General features: G+C 41.1%; 1 protein-coding gene across 7 annotated transcripts in view; it reads left to right on the forward strand.

Annotated features, from left to right (window-relative positions):
• Window positions 1–17,534, forward strand: part of RFX1 (regulatory factor X1) — a 70,619-nt gene that overhangs the window by 36,241 nt on the left and 16,844 nt on the right. For 5 of the 7 annotated variants that reach the window (XM_089486791.1, XM_089486783.1, XM_089486797.1 and 2 more), the window contains 5 exons: window positions 5,169–5,264; window positions 6,879–6,974; window positions 7,682–8,059; window positions 9,801–9,895; window positions 16,124–16,505. In XM_089486791.1, the coding sequence (XP_089342917.1) occupies window positions 5,169–5,264; window positions 6,879–6,974; window positions 7,682–8,059; window positions 9,801–9,895; window positions 16,124–16,505 (1,047 nt within the window). The remainder of the gene's footprint in view (window positions 1–5,168; window positions 5,265–6,878; window positions 6,975–7,681; window positions 8,060–9,800; window positions 9,896–16,123; window positions 16,506–17,534) is intronic. The other 2 variants (XM_089486818.1, XM_089486804.1) reach the window with 2 other exon arrangements.

Raw genomic sequence — 17,534 nt, forward strand, 5'->3', positions numbered from 1 at the left:
CTTGCTTTAGGCCTCTAGAACCTGTTTCCTCTATCAACTGCAGCTGATGTCCATTTCCTGTTTGCTCCATTTTTATGTATTTTTTTTAAAAAAACAAACATATCCTGCCTTTCTTCCAGTGCAGGACCCAAGGCAGCTTCAACAACACAAAATACAGTTAAATCCATTGTAACATTCAAGCACAGTTTAAAAGCTATCATATAAAAACCAAGCATCCGAGCCTGTCCTCTTGTGTAAGGTGAGGAAACATGTCTGTCACTTGGCAGTGGAGCAGTTTCTCTCCCAGCTTTGCTTCCAGGGTCACTCCGCAGAAGGATCTTCTGAGGAGTCTGTGCTCTCTCCTAACCCCAATCCAAAGCTACTAGATCTAGAACCTTCTCAGTAGGGGCACTGATTGGGGAGATTAAGTAGTAGTACACAACAATTATTCTTAGAAATTTCTACAATGTCTTGGTATTTCAAAGTTTGTTGCAATCCTTAAAACAAGCCTTGTACAGCCACTGTTACTACTTTCTTTTTCTAGGGAGTGTAGTGGGGTGTGTTAGGAAAAATGTTAATCTAATGCCTCCATTTGTGGTAGAGGTGAGGTTTGATCAGGAACTTCTTGAACTGAAATTTTCAAATAGATAGGCATATCTGTTGTAGCATTAAAAAAAGGCAGGAGGAAGAAGGATTCTAGTTACACCTTTAAGATGAGCTGATTTATTTTAGCTTGAGCTTTTATGGGTTTCAATCCATTTTTTCATATGCAATGAAGTTAATATCAAACCACATGGACTCTTTCCTTTGAACTGAAATTCTTTCTCCTAGCCCCTAGGCTACATCAGCTATCGGTCAGGTGGATTAGCCAAGCAATGTCCTTGTTGCTCCCCTGTGGCTTCTTTGTTAGCTTCTAAATCTAATAATCATGGTGTGTGTGTGTGTGTGATAAATGATGTGGGACATAACTATTCCAGCCCGGACGGGGTGGTTTTATGACATAGTAAATAAAGGATTTGGAAGTTACTAGAATGGTAGGGAAAGAAGTCATAGAGAATCATGAATGATTCTACTCTTGTAACCCCTTGTCATACAAATTAGGGTTGATATACCTTGAAGTAATACTGTATGTTGGCAAAAGACTTAGATTAGGCAAAAGCGAACAAGTATCAATAGCAGAAGAGCTATTCTCACACGGAGCTCGAGGTGAGTGGAGTGCAACAAATTGAATATTTGTGGCTGAGACTGATCCGGTCTGTGAAAGGTTATGCTGGCTGAGAACCAAGAAAAACTTACAGAGGATCTCTCACCTGGGATCATTATTAATGTCCTCTTGGGATACACCTGTCTGAGCCATTTATGGAGCTGGCAGAGTGCTTTCATCACCTGCACATGTGCTTCAGGAGAGGTATCTAAGACTGAACACTGCATTTTGGACTGCACACAATTCTACTTCTCTTTTCCAGTGCCAGTGGGCAGGAGAGGATAGGTGTGAACAATTTCTCCTTGTCCATAGACATTAACTTTCTGAATTATTGCTCAAAGGACCCATGCTCTGATTCCAGTTGAGGGCCAGCACTTTGTATGGCTGTGCCGAGAACTCTGGTGGTCATTGTGGTCTGTTTTGTCTTAATATAACTTAGAAAGAATTTCGCTAACAAGCCAGCAATTTCCATCTTTGGTTTAAGTGGGGAAAAAGGCCATTGGACTGGAATTCAAAAGAGCCCTGTATATTTAACCAGGCCAGTTTGTTGCAAACATCAGCTTTAAGAAATAAAGGGGCATCTTACTAGATTCATGAGGTAGATGCATTTGGCAGACACAGATATTAAATAGGGAAAAGGGCAAAATGAGGGGGGAAATGAAGGAACTCATCCTGTTAGCACAAGTATAATTCAATAAACTGAGAGTGAATATGATGCTATAATGTGAAACCAAGAAGCCCCTAATGTTGTTGATAAATCAGCTGGTATTCAGTCTATAGAATATCACCTATAGAAATAATTACACTCCATTTACTGACATACAGGTATACCTCAGTTAACGAAGTAGATGTGTTCCTGAACATTAATTCTTTAATGGGACATTTGTTATCAGAAGCATGTTTCAGAAACTTTTCATCCAGTCCTAACAATTTGCACATGCAAATGCAAACAACAAAATAGCACATAGAAATCGATTCTGCAGAACCTCATAGGACTTCCAAGAATCTGTTTTCTTCCAAGAATCTCATTTTTCACAGGTTATAATAGTTGCTTATTTTAATTTTAAAAGCTCTTCTCAGATCATCCTGATCCCAGATTATTCCCTTGGATGGCATTAGGATGACATGAAACAATCAGATCTGGTAAGCCTTCCGTAAGGAAACAAAACCTTCTGGAGACCAGGAAAAGAGATTCCACCTAAACATTAGGAGGAACTTCCTGACAGTAAGGGCTGTTCGACAGTGGAACAAACTCCCTCGGAGTGTAGTGGGGTCTCCTTCCTTGGAGGTCTTTAAACAGAGGCTGGATGGCCATCTGTTGGGGATACTTTGATTGTGATGTCCTGCATGGCAGGCCATTGGACTTGATGGCTCTTGAGGTCTCTTCCAACTCTATGATTCTATGATTTGAAGGCTTCTTCCAAAATGCATACAGGAAATACTTTTTCTTTCCCAAGCCTCCACTTTTTAATGTTTTCCATTTTGGTGGCCAAATATTGACCATCATTTTGGTGGTCTATGCTTTTTTAACATGCTGGGGGTAGCTAGTGAGATGAGCTTATTCACTCTCCTCTCTGTTCTGTTTTGCTGTTCATATTTGCCTAGGAATTCTGGAGGCAGCTGTTGTTTACCTTGCCTGCTGTTTCCCCAGCCCTTCACCACCAATGTGAATACTGCTTAAAGGGTCCAGCTATACAGAAAACAAGGAGGAAAAGGAGTTCTGGGTGGGCTTACAAAGACTTTGTAAAAAGAAGCTTCTTTGTCAGAGATTTTGTTAACTGAGGTATGCCTGTTCTTGATTCCATTTGTTCTGGCTTGAATAGAGTCCTGGGTTGGTATTTATCTCCTACCAACAAAAATTGATTCTCATCTGTGTTGTTATTCAGATTAAGTGCCAGACCAGAAGGATTCAATATACCTAGTCTCATGAACACCTTCTTGTCTTGCTGACTTAAATTGATTGCATTTTTTAAACATCAAGTCATTTCCTATTAACATGCAGGATTAGAACAGCTGTGCCCCTCCACAAGGATAGTGGACTTAGAAGCATAGAATCCTAGAGTTGGAAGAGACCACAGTGGCCATTCAGTCCAAACCCCTGCCATGCAGGAAGACAGAACGAAAGCACTCCCAACAAATGGCCAAAGAAAGAGACACTTCTGCAGCATATTCCACTGTCCAAGAGATGTTACCATCAGGACGTTCTTCCTAATGTTTAGGTGGAATCTCTTTTCCTTTAGTTTGAATCCATTGCTCCATGTTTGTTGAAGTTGTCCAAGTGTTTGTGGATTTCAGTGGCTTTTCTGTGCATTCTGACCTGATAGTTGTTGGCATGGTCCAGAATTTCAGTGTTTTCAAACAACATTTTGTGCCCAAGATGGTTTATAATGTGTTCTGCTACTTCTCATTTTTCTGGCTGGCCCAGTCTGCAGTTTCTCTCATGTTCCTTGATTCATGTTTGGACACTGCATTTGGTGGTCCCTATGTAGACTTGTCTGCAGCTGCATGGTATATGGTAAACTCCTGCGGCTGTGAGAGGCCACCCGCCTCTTCGATGAGTATAGCATTTGCTGGGTTTTCTTGGTCAGTTTGAAAGGTTGTGTTTCCTCACCATTTTCCCTATTCTGTCTATGACTGCTTTGATGTGTGGTTAAAAAAAAATACCTTCCCTTTCCATGATTGCTTGTCTTCACTCCTCTGGGTTTTTCTGGGTCTGGCAGCCCTTCTGATGTCTGAGCTGGAATCACCACTTCTAGCCCTAAGCATTTTGGATAAGAGAAACTCAACATGCATCTCTACTTTCAGAATGAATTTGTTTAATTAGTTATTTCAGTTTGTGACTTTCTTTCCCCAGCCCATAAATGAATACATGAATATATTTAAGGTGTCCTGTTATTCTGCCACAATAAGCAAACTATGCTTTGGAATCAATACAGTGGGCTCTTGGTATCTGCTGGGGTTTGGTTCCTGGACCCCCATTAAATACAGTGGCATAGTAAAATGGTACTCCTTGTATAAAATAGCAAAATCAGGGTTTCCTTTTTGGTATTTATATTTGTTTTGAATATTTTCAAGCTGCGGATGGTTGGATCTATGGATGAAGAATCTATGGGCTGACTGTATACATGTTACAGAATTCATTGATATCTATCAAGCTAACCTATATTAAAAACAAACCTTGAGGTTTTAGAATATTTGTGTATTTTCATACCTATAGGTCTATATAAATATACTATAACTTCCACAAATTGGAGAGCTAATATTTTGGGGCTACCAAAGTGTGTTACAACTTCTTGCTTGATAGTCTTGAAGGTGCCATTTGGAACTCTTGATTTATTTTAAATTTTTAGTGATGTGTTTAGCTACCAAGTATTTTGATTCAGATCATGAGGTGCTGTAGTTGTTTTGTTAATGTAGCAGTCTTGTCAATGATGTTCATTTAGCAATGCTGAATTCTGTCACTTAAGCATCCTTTGCATCATATTATTTAAATATGATGGTTGGACATCTAATGTCCTGGAAGACCATAATGCTCAGCCACTGGTTTCTCTGTGTTGTCTGAAGGACCATTCTGTTTTGTATGTTCATCATAAATAAACACATTAATAGAACTTGAGGCTGTATATGGGATGGATAGAGATGTAGGTTTCCCAAAATACTGGTTTCTGATTTTTGAGTCACCAGACTTAAGCAAAAGATCTGGAATCTGGTATACAAGAGGCTGCTTCTTACTTCATTAGCATTTTTCCCGACGTGCTGTAAAACAACAACAGAAACCCCTTCCTTTTCTTTAATGATCAAAATGTTAATTAAACAGCTAGTGGTGGCATATAGATATAATTCTGAAATTGAGATTGCTCCATGACTGGGAGGGAGGGACCTGTGAGATTTCAAGCTAAGTGAGCATGAATTGTGAAAAAGGTTCCATTGTGCCTTTCTCCTCTGCCCATACTCAGAGGGTAAAGTCCTACTCCTTGCCTTTCAGCACTCCCCTGTCCAGAACAGCAGCTCTGCCGCTAAACCGGGACAAGTACAGCAGCTCCAGGTCCACGGAGTCCAGCAAGTGCCTGTTGCACAAGAGGTGCTGTATGTTTTCTTGCGACAGACAAGCAGTCACTCCCCCAGTCCCAGTAACACAACCAGATTTAGGGGTGAAAAGAGCTCAAGTCTGTTCAGGTGTCACCTTGGGTCTTCAAATCACCATCTGCTAACAATTTTGAATAGCTCCAAGGAATATTTATTGCCTTTCAATTAGCCACTCATTTTGGTATTTGGGTGACAGTTGTTCTGTGCTACACAACAGTCTCATTTTATTTTGTTGTTGAGTTTTCTCACTCTCATCCAGATTTGTGTAACTCCCAATAGATGTATGAGCATATGCTAGACTGTGGCTTATTCTTGCTTCATTTTACATTGCTAAAAGTGGAAGCTTTTATGTGCTTATAGTTCTTGTTTCACTATTATTGAATGTGTTTTTGTGAAACATTCTGTTGTTTTGATTGTTGATCCAGTAGGTGTGGGTTTTTGTATATCTGTTATTCAGAAATTAGGGCTTTTCTTTGTGAGAATTAGAGGTATGACAGTGTATAACATTGATTTATTTGTAATATATTTTGAATGTCCAAACAAAATATTATTATTATAGAACATTTTTGTGAGTACAGTAATTTTTGCATCCCTTTCTTCCTCTCCAGAACAGGTTAGATAATTATTTTGCACACTGTGTGTATACACACATATACACACACATCTAATAAGAATTAATCTTCATGTTAGCATGTGAAGGATTCTAATCTTATTTATCTTTCTTTATGCTATTCATCTGGAGTATTTTTTCCATTTATTGAAAGTGGATAGTATCTTAGCTTTATAAAATCACTTTTGCTAGCAAGTGGTCCTTTTGATTTTCCTTAGATTTGAATAGATTTCCTATTGGAATGGAGTCTTCTATTTACTCACAGTCAAGTTATGTGGAACTTATTAGTTTACCCCTTGAAGTAGGAAATGAATTTGAAGAAACTTGTCTCCAGTAGCCCAGTTGATGAGGACAGCACAGGTAGTGGACATATGCTGACATGATATGTATATTGGGTGGAACAAAGTTGAAAGCTCACAACTTTTGGGAAAGTGACATATTTTGGTCTTAGAATTTATAAATACTCTGTTACTGTCATCAATAAAAATGTTCACAACTTCTGTGAGATAAGAGAGACAGCTCAGTACTTGGCAATTGCTGTTTCTTGTCCTGGTTTTGCAAGGAGAACATCATAGGAAAAAGAAGGATCTAGTCTACTTGGGCTTATGGTGGTCTTTTGGAATTTTTAAGAAGAAAACCCCATGGACAGCCTGATCAAGATAGTTAGCAAAATTTAGACGTGGGATAGTTGGGTAGGACCTTATCCTTTCAAAGTAGTCCTTTATCCTATCCTGAGGATGGGTTACCTCTTTCTCTGAAACTTGTGCCTCTCAAAGGCTAGATTGGAGACCATAAAAAAGAAGGCCCTAATTGCCAGAAAACGAACAGGATCTGTTTTATTTTCTTTGGCAAACTATTAGCAAAACTGAGGGTGTGTTGTCCTATGTGCCCCTTGCCCCATCCCAAGTTAGGGCACAGCTCTTCCTGGGGAAAAAAGCCCTTTTCTCTTTTCTGCCTCCCAAAAGGCACTAATGGGTTCTGATTTGTTTCACTCTGCAGAGATCTGTTGTGCAGACAACTCCCTCCGCTCCCAAAGCTGGTGCAGTGCAACAACTTGCAGTGCAAGGACTTCAACAGGTTCATGTCACTCAAGAGGTAAGCATCTTTATCTGTTGCTCACTTGCCCACCTTTCATTTGCAGTTCCTGCAAATCATGGTCTAATCATGGAGAAGCTTAGTTAGGCCTGGCATTCCCTGGGATTGCTATCTGATATCAGAGACATTAAAGTAAGGGTGAGGAAATCTAAATCCCTCTAGCAGTTGGCCGTGCTAGCTGAGGCTGAGGCTGATGAGAGTTTGAATTTAGCAACATTTAGAGATTCCCCACCCTTGCTTTTAAGACCATTACTCCCCTTCCTGTCTTAAATTCCTCCCTTGCAGGGATACTCACAGCATAAGTCCTTTTAAGTCATCATCTCAATCCAGGACTTCCAGATGACATCTTCCCAATCCAGGACTTCCAGAGGTCACCCCCACACTCGCCCCCTTTCCCTTGTGGATGTGGCTAGCTGTCACCCAGTTTCCCCTTCTCTTATACATTTTTTTTCCTCCTCAGCTCTGATTATGACCATTCACACCCTCAGACCTTGAAATGAGGGAAAGATTCTCATCTTGGACATTTTCTTGCTTTATAACATCTCTCCTTAGCTTGCTTTGCAGAATGCGGTTGGCTTATTAAATACAGTGCAGAACAGCCAGAATGCAGGGAGTCTCTGCTCTCAGCCTCCACATTTCCAATAGGGAATTTGTTGGTTTCTAATCCATTAGCTCTGATTTCTTCAGTCTTTCTGTTTATTATATAGAGCACAGACAGTGGCCCTTCTAAGAGCAGTCAGCAGTCGCAGCAGCAGGAGCAACAAGGAGTACAGCAAGGTCTCTCCCTAGAGTGCAGCAGCAGCAGCAATGGCAATCGCATCAGCAGCAGTGCACCCCAGCTGGCCAGTTGCTGTTTGTCCAGCCCAGAGCACAGGCTCCACTACATGCACTCCTTAGATTCCGCCTCGGAGCAGTGGGTGGAGCTGGTCCGCATGCTTCCTCAGCCGCTCCTCCTGCCACAACAGAAGGTGGTGATAGAGCAGCTGCCATTCCTCTCCTCTCATCACTCCAGCCCTGATCAGAGAGTCAAGATTCAGAGAGTCCCTCAGGTGCTAGTGTTTGGAACAGCAGCAACAGCGCTTAAAGTAGGTCCTGAAAAAGGCACCCAGTGAGATCCAAGAATAGCAAGCTCTGGGCATTTCAATTCTTGTGGAGGCAGATAGCAGAGCTAGCTGGCACCATTGCCTTCCTCCAAGCTCCCTTTCCTCCCTTCCTTTTCCTCAGATATGACTCCCCCACTTAATCATTGGTGGCAGAGCGAACACTTTCTTCCCCGCATCCTGCCAGAGAAATTGAAATTCTTGGACCTCTTCAGTACTGGGATTGATTTTGCTCTAGTTTCCTTAGGTCAGTGGTAAATATGGAAGTCTTGAAGAGACTGGGGCCTGTGGGAAGCATATATGGTTTAGTAACAATATTAAATTAGGGGGAGGAGTGGGCTTTCAGCACTTGGGAGATAGATCAGAAGTTTGTCACAGGTGTCCAGGATCTCAGGTCATGTTTCCTGAGATTATGAATGAGGGAGAGCCAGTGTGGTGTAGTGATTGAGTGTTGAACTTGTAACTCTGGAGACTGGGGTTCAATTCCCCACTTGGCCATGATACCCACTGGGTGACCTTGGGCAGCTCACATGCTCTCAGCCTCCAGGAAAAGCAATGGCAAGCCTCCTCTGAACAAATCTTGCCAAGAAAACCACACAATAGGGTTGCCTTAGGATCGCCATAAGTTGTAAACAACGTGAAGGCACAGAACAACAAGTTAAGCTCAATATTGCAATGATAATTGCTTGAGAGCTACTTGGGATTTTGTTGCCCAAGACTGGAATAGATACAGCTTTTTAGGCCAGGGTTGACTCCTGTTTTAACAGATGTGGGAGCTAAATGTTCTGTAGATTACCTCAGAATTGTAAGGAGCTGACTTCTGTAAGAGGAGTAAATGTATATTGCAATACTGTGCTATCATTAGACCTGTTGAGTGTTCACTTTATGTGTAAGCTATACATGTGAGAAAACAAGTGGGGATGAGCACTACCTCTTTGTTGTTTTCATTGCCCTCTATGGATGGAGACAGCCTGTCTGCAAAGGAGGGCCTCTCTTTTCCAAGTTTTGGTTTTGGAATTCTGGAAAAACAGAGGTCTAAAATCTAGCAAGCAGCTGGAGTCAGTTAGAGTTTCTATACAAGCATATTTATATGATGTACATATTTCCAGGTTTGCTTGTTTTAGATGTACATTTTACTAGTTTAGATGTACATTTAAAACACTTTGGATATACCTGTAAAAATATAGTGTTTAAATGTGCCCTTAAGGATTGTCCATATTTTATGCAGGTTGGTACCCTACCACTCTAGATGACATCCTAAATAAATCTGTCCTGCCCAGCAGAAACTCCTTCCTCAATGAGCCTTTGACTTCTGGAGAAATCTTTAGTCAACAGGGAAAAAAATAATTCTAAAGGTTTTGTGCATTTTTGTTGTTACTGAACCCTAATAGCTCAGTGCAAGGTACAACATACAGAAAAATGAAATCCATGGACAAGTAGAGTTAACCACAGACTAGATGTACTGTAGGTTAGAAATGTGGCCTTTTCTATAAGGGGTAAGGAACCTGAGGTCCTCCAAATGTTTAACTACAACTCCAATCATTCCCTGACTTATAGTCATGCTGACTGGCACCAGTAGGGATTTGAATCCAAAGACATTTGGAGATCCTCACTTCTTCCCTAAAAGCAACCTTTTTGAAGGACAAAACTGGAGCACAGTAAGCTTGGCCCTTTCTATCTCACATCCATTTTCCTTTCGTCTCTTTGCTGCTTCCTGCTCCCTCAGGTCCAGCAGCTCCAGCAAGTACCTGTCCAGCATGTCTATCCTAACCAGGTGCAGTATGTGGAAGGAGGAGATGCCAGCTACACAGCAAGTACCATGTGAGTACTGGTTTGAGATTAGGAAACTTTTTATTTACCTATACTTTATTTAACTTTGCATTTGCTTCCCTAAGGGCTGAATCCACAACAGTTGGGTTCAGGTTGACAATCGAGATGTAAAAAATGTTCACAATTTTTGTTGTCCTTGATGAGAATGAATATCTTGCAAGAGAAATCCCTTTGTTCACAAAAAAGGTGGCTTTATATGCAAAAACCCCAAACCTTTTTAAAACAGAAAACTATGAACTTTGTATGAATATATGGACCTGAATCCTATTGGCCATCCCAACAAAAGTAGACCTGCTGAATTAGTGGAATTTATTTATTTATTTATTTGAATATCTTCATTGACAATAAAATTTAACATTTTCATTTTGTATTATACAATTCCATTTCTTCAAAATATATCTCTTAGATAATCTTGCTATTCTCTGGAAAAATATAACATAATTCAGATATAGCATAACTTAAACATCTTTCGAATTAGTGGAATTTATATAAGTGTTGACTCACCATTCAGAAGTTGGTTTTCAGTAGGTTTCACGCTACTGGTTTTTTTCATAAAAATGTTGGTTTTGTGCAAAACCTAAAGTTTTGCAAAAAAAATTTTTTCTCAAAAAATAAAAGCCTTGGAACTGTGGGGCTCGACAGACCGCCCGAAAACGGCGTACAGGATGCTCCTGTTTTAACTCCGGAGGGACGCCACAGCAGCCAAACCGCATGGCATCCTTCTGGAGTAAAAATAACCTGCGAAAAACAGGTTCTTTCTAAGGCGACCAGCACACATCATGAGTGCGCCATTGGCGCACCGGGAACATAAGCAACATGCAACAATGTCTGTATGCTGTGCATCGCTTACATCGAGATGGCGGCCCCGTATGGACGGGAGGCCACTATTAGGCCGCTGCCGTGACGTGCTAGGGATCCAGAGCAACTCTGGTATCGGCAGCGGCATGCCGCTTTTGGCCCATCTGTCTCAGGCCCATGAAATCATTGAAAAGTGCATAATCCCAGCAGGGAGAAAGCTTTTGAAATGATTTATTCTTGTGCTTGAGCACTAAAAAGTGAACACTTACATCCCAGCTTGCTAGAACCACATCTTGAAGGACATCTGATTTATGACACAGTTATTCACATTGATTCTTTGTTGTGGCCAAGCCAGATTTTATTCTCAGTGGCCATATTGTTGTTGGGCTTTATGCCTTGCTTCCAGTATCTTCAAGCTAGCAAAGGTGTTTTTTTCTTATTGGATGAATAAATTGTTGGAAACAGGGAAGAGGGGAAGCAAGTTCACTCCTAACACAGAACATATAGAGAGCTTGTCTTACTGTTGGGGCCAATTGAGTTTTGGAGTTAGGACGTTGGGTCCACTTCACTCCTTCCTGCCCCATCTGATAGGATTAGTTTGTCCACCTTTGAGGTGACACTGAACTTTTCACTGTTTCTGTTGGAAGATGAAGGTCGCTGCAACTCTGGAATCAATAAATTACTGAAATAATATTGAAGGGAATAACACTTACGTGCACCAATTATTGTGACAGGAAATTGCAGAACAGAAGATTCATTTGCAGTGTAAGAGACAAAAGAGTCTAACTTAGCATGAAAGGCATCAGAACTGGCCAAACACATGAAGAACTAAACTGAATGTGGGTTCTTACACAACTCCCCATTGTCACTGTCTTAAGTGCCAAGTGGAAAGTTTGTCAGTTTCCCAGTGCTGAACATTGTACTGACTAAAGAGGCAATTGAATGTCCGTGTTACAAATGTTGTAAGGGTTTGTGTCTATGCTCTTGGTAACACACATACACATTCTATAATACGCAAAAATTTCTGTTTTATATTCTGGGTCTCAATCATGAATCTATTATTTATATTTGCCAGGGCCTAAATTTTACAAAATTTAGCCCCAATTAGCACTTAGCATGTATCAGAAGCAAGGAATGGAACTAGCTGCTCTCCCCTCTTTTGGGGCACGTTGATTTAAGTAATGATGACAAATTGACTTGTTAAAAAATAGCAAGTAACTGGAAAAGATTACATTTTAGTCTGGTATGTTGTTATGTGCCTTCAAGGCATTTCTGACTTGTCATGACCCTCAGGCAAACCTATCACAAGGGTTTCTTGGGAATATTTGTTCAGAAAGGGGTTTGCCTTTGCCTTCCTGCAACTGAAAGAGTATGACTTGCTCAAGGTCACCCAGGGTTTCCATAACTGAGTGGGAATTTGAATCTTGGTCTCTAGAGTCAAAGTTCTGTGCTCAAGCCACAACACCATGTTAGTATATCCGTATACGGTACATAAATGCATAATCAATAGCACCTCTGTCAGCTTCATAAATGCATAATCAATACCACCTCTGCCAGCTTCATGCCAGACACTGCTGTTTTAAAAACCTGGTTTTGCTGATGTATAAGTCAATGGTATAGTTGGCCTCTCTTGAACAGATTTACTGAGCTTGTGTTTAGAATTTAGAGGCACAGCTGTGTTAGTCTGGAATATCAGCATGGAAAAGGATCCTATAGCACCTTTGAGACTAACTGTGCTAAAGAAGTTGTAGCATAAGCTTTCATAGACTTGGTCTACTTTCTCACATGCATCATAGACCAAGTCTGCAAAAGCTTATGCTACAACTTCTTCTGCACAGTTATGGTCAAAACAGATTGCAGAAATAATCCACTTTGAGACTACATTAGCTGCCCTGGCTCAGTGCTAGGGAATTGTGGGAACTGTGGTTTTGTGAGACATTTAGCCTTCTCTGTTAAAGAGCTCTGGTGTCACAACAACTACACTTCCCAAAATCCCCTAGCACTGACCCAGAGCAGTTAAAGTGGTTGCAAACTAGATTATTTCTGCTGTATGTTGGCCCTATATCTAAAAGGTGCTACAGAATTTCTTTGCATATTGATCTTGTGTTGTCTCTCAAGTTATGTAGTATGCCTAAATTCTCCCCCGATCCTTCATTCCTTTCTTTATCCAGCACTGAATACATACTAGTGTAGACATATGAGCCAGCATACTGTAGTAGTTTGAGTGTTGGGCTCTGGAAGACTAGGGTTCAAATCTCTGCTCATTTCATGGGGACTGTACCTCTTGATTTGTTTCTGGCAAAGAAGAAAAGGCATTAGCCAAGATCCAATTGATTGCAAACAGAGTTAGATACTCCACTGTTATAGCAATTTGGGCTCACAGCTGCTTGTCGTTATCTTCTTTTACACAGTGAAGGTCTTGAATGTCTCAGTGTGTGAGTAGCCAAAAACAAAACAAAACTCAACAACAGTATAAAACATTACTCATGTTATGCTCTGTTGCCCAAGCAATTTGACACAGTAGGATCTGACCAGTTTTTATTGTCAGTGTTTACAAAGATAGAGAGCCAACTTTGTATAGTGATCTGAGCATTGAACTAGGACTCTGAGTGACCAGGGTTCAAATCTCTGTTTCACTATGGCTATCCACTGGGTAGCCATGGGCAAGTCACACTGTCTCAGCCTCAGATGAAGGCAATGGTAAACCTCTGAACTATTTTTCCAAGAAAGCCCTATGATAGAATTGCCATAAGTCAAAGTCGGCTTGAAGGCAAGTAACAGTAGCAAGCATTTCTGCTAGCTGCTGTTGAGAATCCAGTTCCTGAGTCCCATTTTGACCTTAGGTCATTTATCATGGGCTTGTAGCATGTGATCTCACTTGGCATATTCAGTGATAATGGAAGAGATTGGGTATCTACCAGCAATGGCATTAAAGGATAAAACAGAGAGCTTGCATTAGTCTCCTTTTCGTTGCTTATTGTTGTTGTTAACTGACTTCAAGTCAACCCCAACTTATGGCAACTCTGGATGAGACACCTTCCAAAATCCCTGTCCTCCACTGTTTTGCTTAGATCCTGCAAACTAAGGCCTGTGACATACCTGATTGAGTCCATCCATCTAGCATGTGGTTTTCCTTTCTTTTTGTTGTCTTCTACCTTCCATAGCATTATCATCTTTTCCAGCGAGTCATGCCTTCTCATGTCAAAGTACAAAGTTTCATGTCAAAGTACAAAGTTTCATTTTCATCTTGGTTTCCAGGGACAGTTCAGGCTTGATCTCTTCTAGGACCCATTTGTTTTTCTTTCTGGCTGTCCATGATGATAATAAAAAAAATAAAACTTTTATTTATATCCCGCTTTTTGTTAAGACAAAGTGGTGAACATCATTAAAATAGTACACAATATATACACAATATCTCTCCCCCCCCCCAAGCACTCTTCTGCAGCATAAATTGGGAATCATTTTGTTTCTCTAGTCACTTCTGACAGTAGCCTCTTGTTCTAAGTATATAACTATCAAGTGTAGTGGCATGTCCATTTCTTTAAGAACATTCCATAGCTTTTCATGATCTATGCAGTCAAAGGCTTTCCTGTAGTTTACATTCTGATTTTCTTTTGGAATTCCTTGGTGCACTCCATTAGCCTTCATATATTTGCACTTTGGTGCTAGTTCCTCTCCCTTTTTTGAACCCTGCTTGCACCTCTGGGATTTCTCTCTCCGTATGTGATTGGAGTCTGTGTTGCAGTATTTTAAGCATGATTTTTCTTGTGTGGGATATGAATGCTATGGTCCTATAGCTGCTGTAGTCTTTTGTGTCTCCTCCTTTGTGGATGGGGATATATATTGACATTTCCAGTCTGTTGGCCAATGTTTTGTTTTCCATATTTGTTGATGTATTTTACATTAGAGTTGATTGTTTGTGTGGATTGTAGCTGTTTGATTGGAATATAATCTATTCCTGGTGATATATTTTTCCCAATTTCTCTTTCTGCAATTTGGAGTTCATCTTTGTATAGTCCTTACTTCCATGTATCATTCATTTTACCATCTCTTTTATATAGCTCTTCTGTGTACTGCTGTATGTTGCACCACCCTATTTTTTCTTCTTGTTCCTGTAGTATGTTTTTTTGATCCTAGATCAACCTTGCCCTTGGTTTGAACTTGCCTTTGAGTTCTTGGTTCTTGCAGAAAAAAATACACACAAGCACACACATATATATGTATACTCCTTACATATACACTGAAGGAAATTTCCAGTTTAGACTACATACATTTATTTATTCAAGGTATATCATGCACATCTTTCACTATGGAAGCACACCGTGTGTGTGTGTGTATATCTTTCTTTCTTCTGTATTGATTGCATTTAGTCCAACACATTTTATTGTTGTCGTTTAACTACTCTAGAGGCTCATTGCTCAGATGGGTTCACCATCCAGAAAATATCATATAAAAGTTTTCTGTTTAATTTATTTAACCTTAACCCCAGGTTTCTATTGAAACAGTGCTCACAGTGGCCATGGTAGCTATCCCATATTAACACAATAGGCTTCCCCATATCTGCATATCGTAGTTGGACTTTTGTTATTCTACCCCTGCAGCTTATGTTTGCGTGGGTTTTTAAGCTGGTATGGAAAGGTTTGTAACATTCTAGGTGTGCAGTTTTTTGATCTTCAGTAGAAAGGTGGCGGGACTAATGGCCTGCTACATGCACAGACCTTAATGTCTTGAAGAAAAATTGAGAAGACTGACATGATTACACTCATTAATATCAAAGGGATTGTCACAGAGGGTAGAATGTAGGTTTGTTTTCTGCTGCCCCAGAGTGTGGGACCAAGTCTGATGGTTTTAAGTTACAGGAGGGTTGACTTTGATTAAACATTAGAAGAAACTTCTTGATAGTAAGAGCAGTTCAATAATGGATCCAATTACCTAGAGAGGTGGTGGGGTCTCTTTCCCTAGATATCTTCAGAATGAGGCTGGACAGCTATCTGCTGGGGATACTCTAGCTGGATTTCCTGCATTGAGTGTGGAATTGTACTCCATGGCCTATGAGGTCCGTTCCAATGCTTACAATTTTATGATTTGTAGAAAATCAGAGAATATATTCTGCAAAAGAAGCCATAATGTATTGCTGCTTTCTCTTATTTTCTGAAAGCAAGAACCTAAAACATAGAGTGGGAACTACTTGCTGGATCCCTAGATCCATAAGGGAACATATAACATATCCCAGATATGGTCTATCAAACAAACAAACAAACAAGCAAACAAAAATGCATCTTGGAGGGGAGAGGAGGTGCAGCTCTGCAACCTGTCCTTTGCTTTTTATATATTTACTTCTACTGCCCCATAATAAATGGCTGTTTTTGCACATGAAGAGTGAGATGGCACCAATACCTAACATGAATTCCTTCCTTTCAGACGCTCCAACACCTATCCCTACACGGAGACCCCTCTCTACACACAGAACACTGGAGCAAACTACTATGAATCACAAGGCACCTCAACGCAAGTCACCACCCCAGCAACCTCCCAGGCAGTGGCCAGTAGTGGCTCAGTGCCCATGTATGTCTCTGGAGGGCAGATCATAGCCAATCCAAGTGGAGGCAGCAGTGCTGGAGGAGGCGGAAGTGGAGGCGGAAGCGGAGGAGGTGCCGGCAATGGTGGAGGCAGCACAGCTGGTGGAGGAGGTGGCGGCAGCAGCAGTAGTGGCAGCACAGGGACCTACGTGATTCAAGGAGGCTATATGTTGGGAAGTTCAAGCCAGTCCTATTCACACACCACCCGTGCCTCCCCAGCAACTGTAAGTACTTGGGTGTTCCACTGCACTACCTTTCTGCTGTTTATCTGGTGGGCTTGGGAACTTCTCTTCTCTCTGCAGCCAGTCCAAGCACTCCCCTTAGTGCACTGGTTTTCCATCACTGTGTGGGTTCCTTGAGGTCTTTTCAGGGTTTCTTTTTCTTTCAAATTTGTATGAAAGAGTCTACGAATGATCTTTCTGTGAAAGATATGGAAGATATTTTGCCTGTTCATCATTGACCTTTCCCTGAAAGGTTCAACTGCCACATATGCTGAGCATCTGTCAAGCTCAGAGGAGAGTGCCAGCTACTGCTACTTCTTACTGGTAGGGATGGGAGGAGGCAGTTTAGATCAGGAAGACACAGGTAGTCTGGGCTCCCAAGGAAAGGAAGAACAGAGGGGCACTCCATCTGTATGCATATGCTTATTTCTTCTCTCCAAGCTGGGACTAATTCCTCTGAGTCCCGTCCCCACCCCCCACCCGTGATTATTCCAGCAGGAGGGACTTCTCCAGGGTTTAATAGCTGCTGCGTTGGGGACAGGAACAAGAAGTTGTGTAGGCAGTTTTGTTTCACCTGCTTGAAGTAGAATCTCAGCTAGATGTGCAGAATAGATAGACCTATTATTTTCTGCGACCTGGACACTATGCTTCTGTTAATGTAGCCCAATGTTGCTTTAGTTTCTTAGGTTCTGCTTTGTCCTTCAGGCTCATTCTCAGCTTATAAAGCACAAAGACATCTAGGGTCTTTTTACAAATGCTGTTTCCAGGTCAGGTCTCCCACATCTGATACTTGCTGTACTGCAGCTCCTCTCAGTCCTAGCCAACAAAGCCAGTGGTGGATAATGCTGGGATATGCAGCACAAGAGCATCTGGAGGGTTGCGCTTTGCCCACCTCTGATTTAGTGGACAGTGTTGGTCATGTGGATGTAGGATTTGTCACAGACTCAAGGGTATGAAAATGTCTAATTAACAAATTGTAAGCCGCTCTGATAGCCTTGCCTGAAGAGTGGGGTATAAATAAATTATTATATT

Source organism: Sceloporus occidentalis, unplaced genomic scaffold (genome assembly GCF_023333645.1).
Source record: "Sceloporus occidentalis isolate IW3139 unplaced genomic scaffold, rSceOcc1.0.p SCAF_1, whole genome shotgun sequence".
NCBI lineage: Eukaryota > Metazoa > Chordata > Lepidosauria > Squamata > Phrynosomatidae > Sceloporus > Sceloporus occidentalis.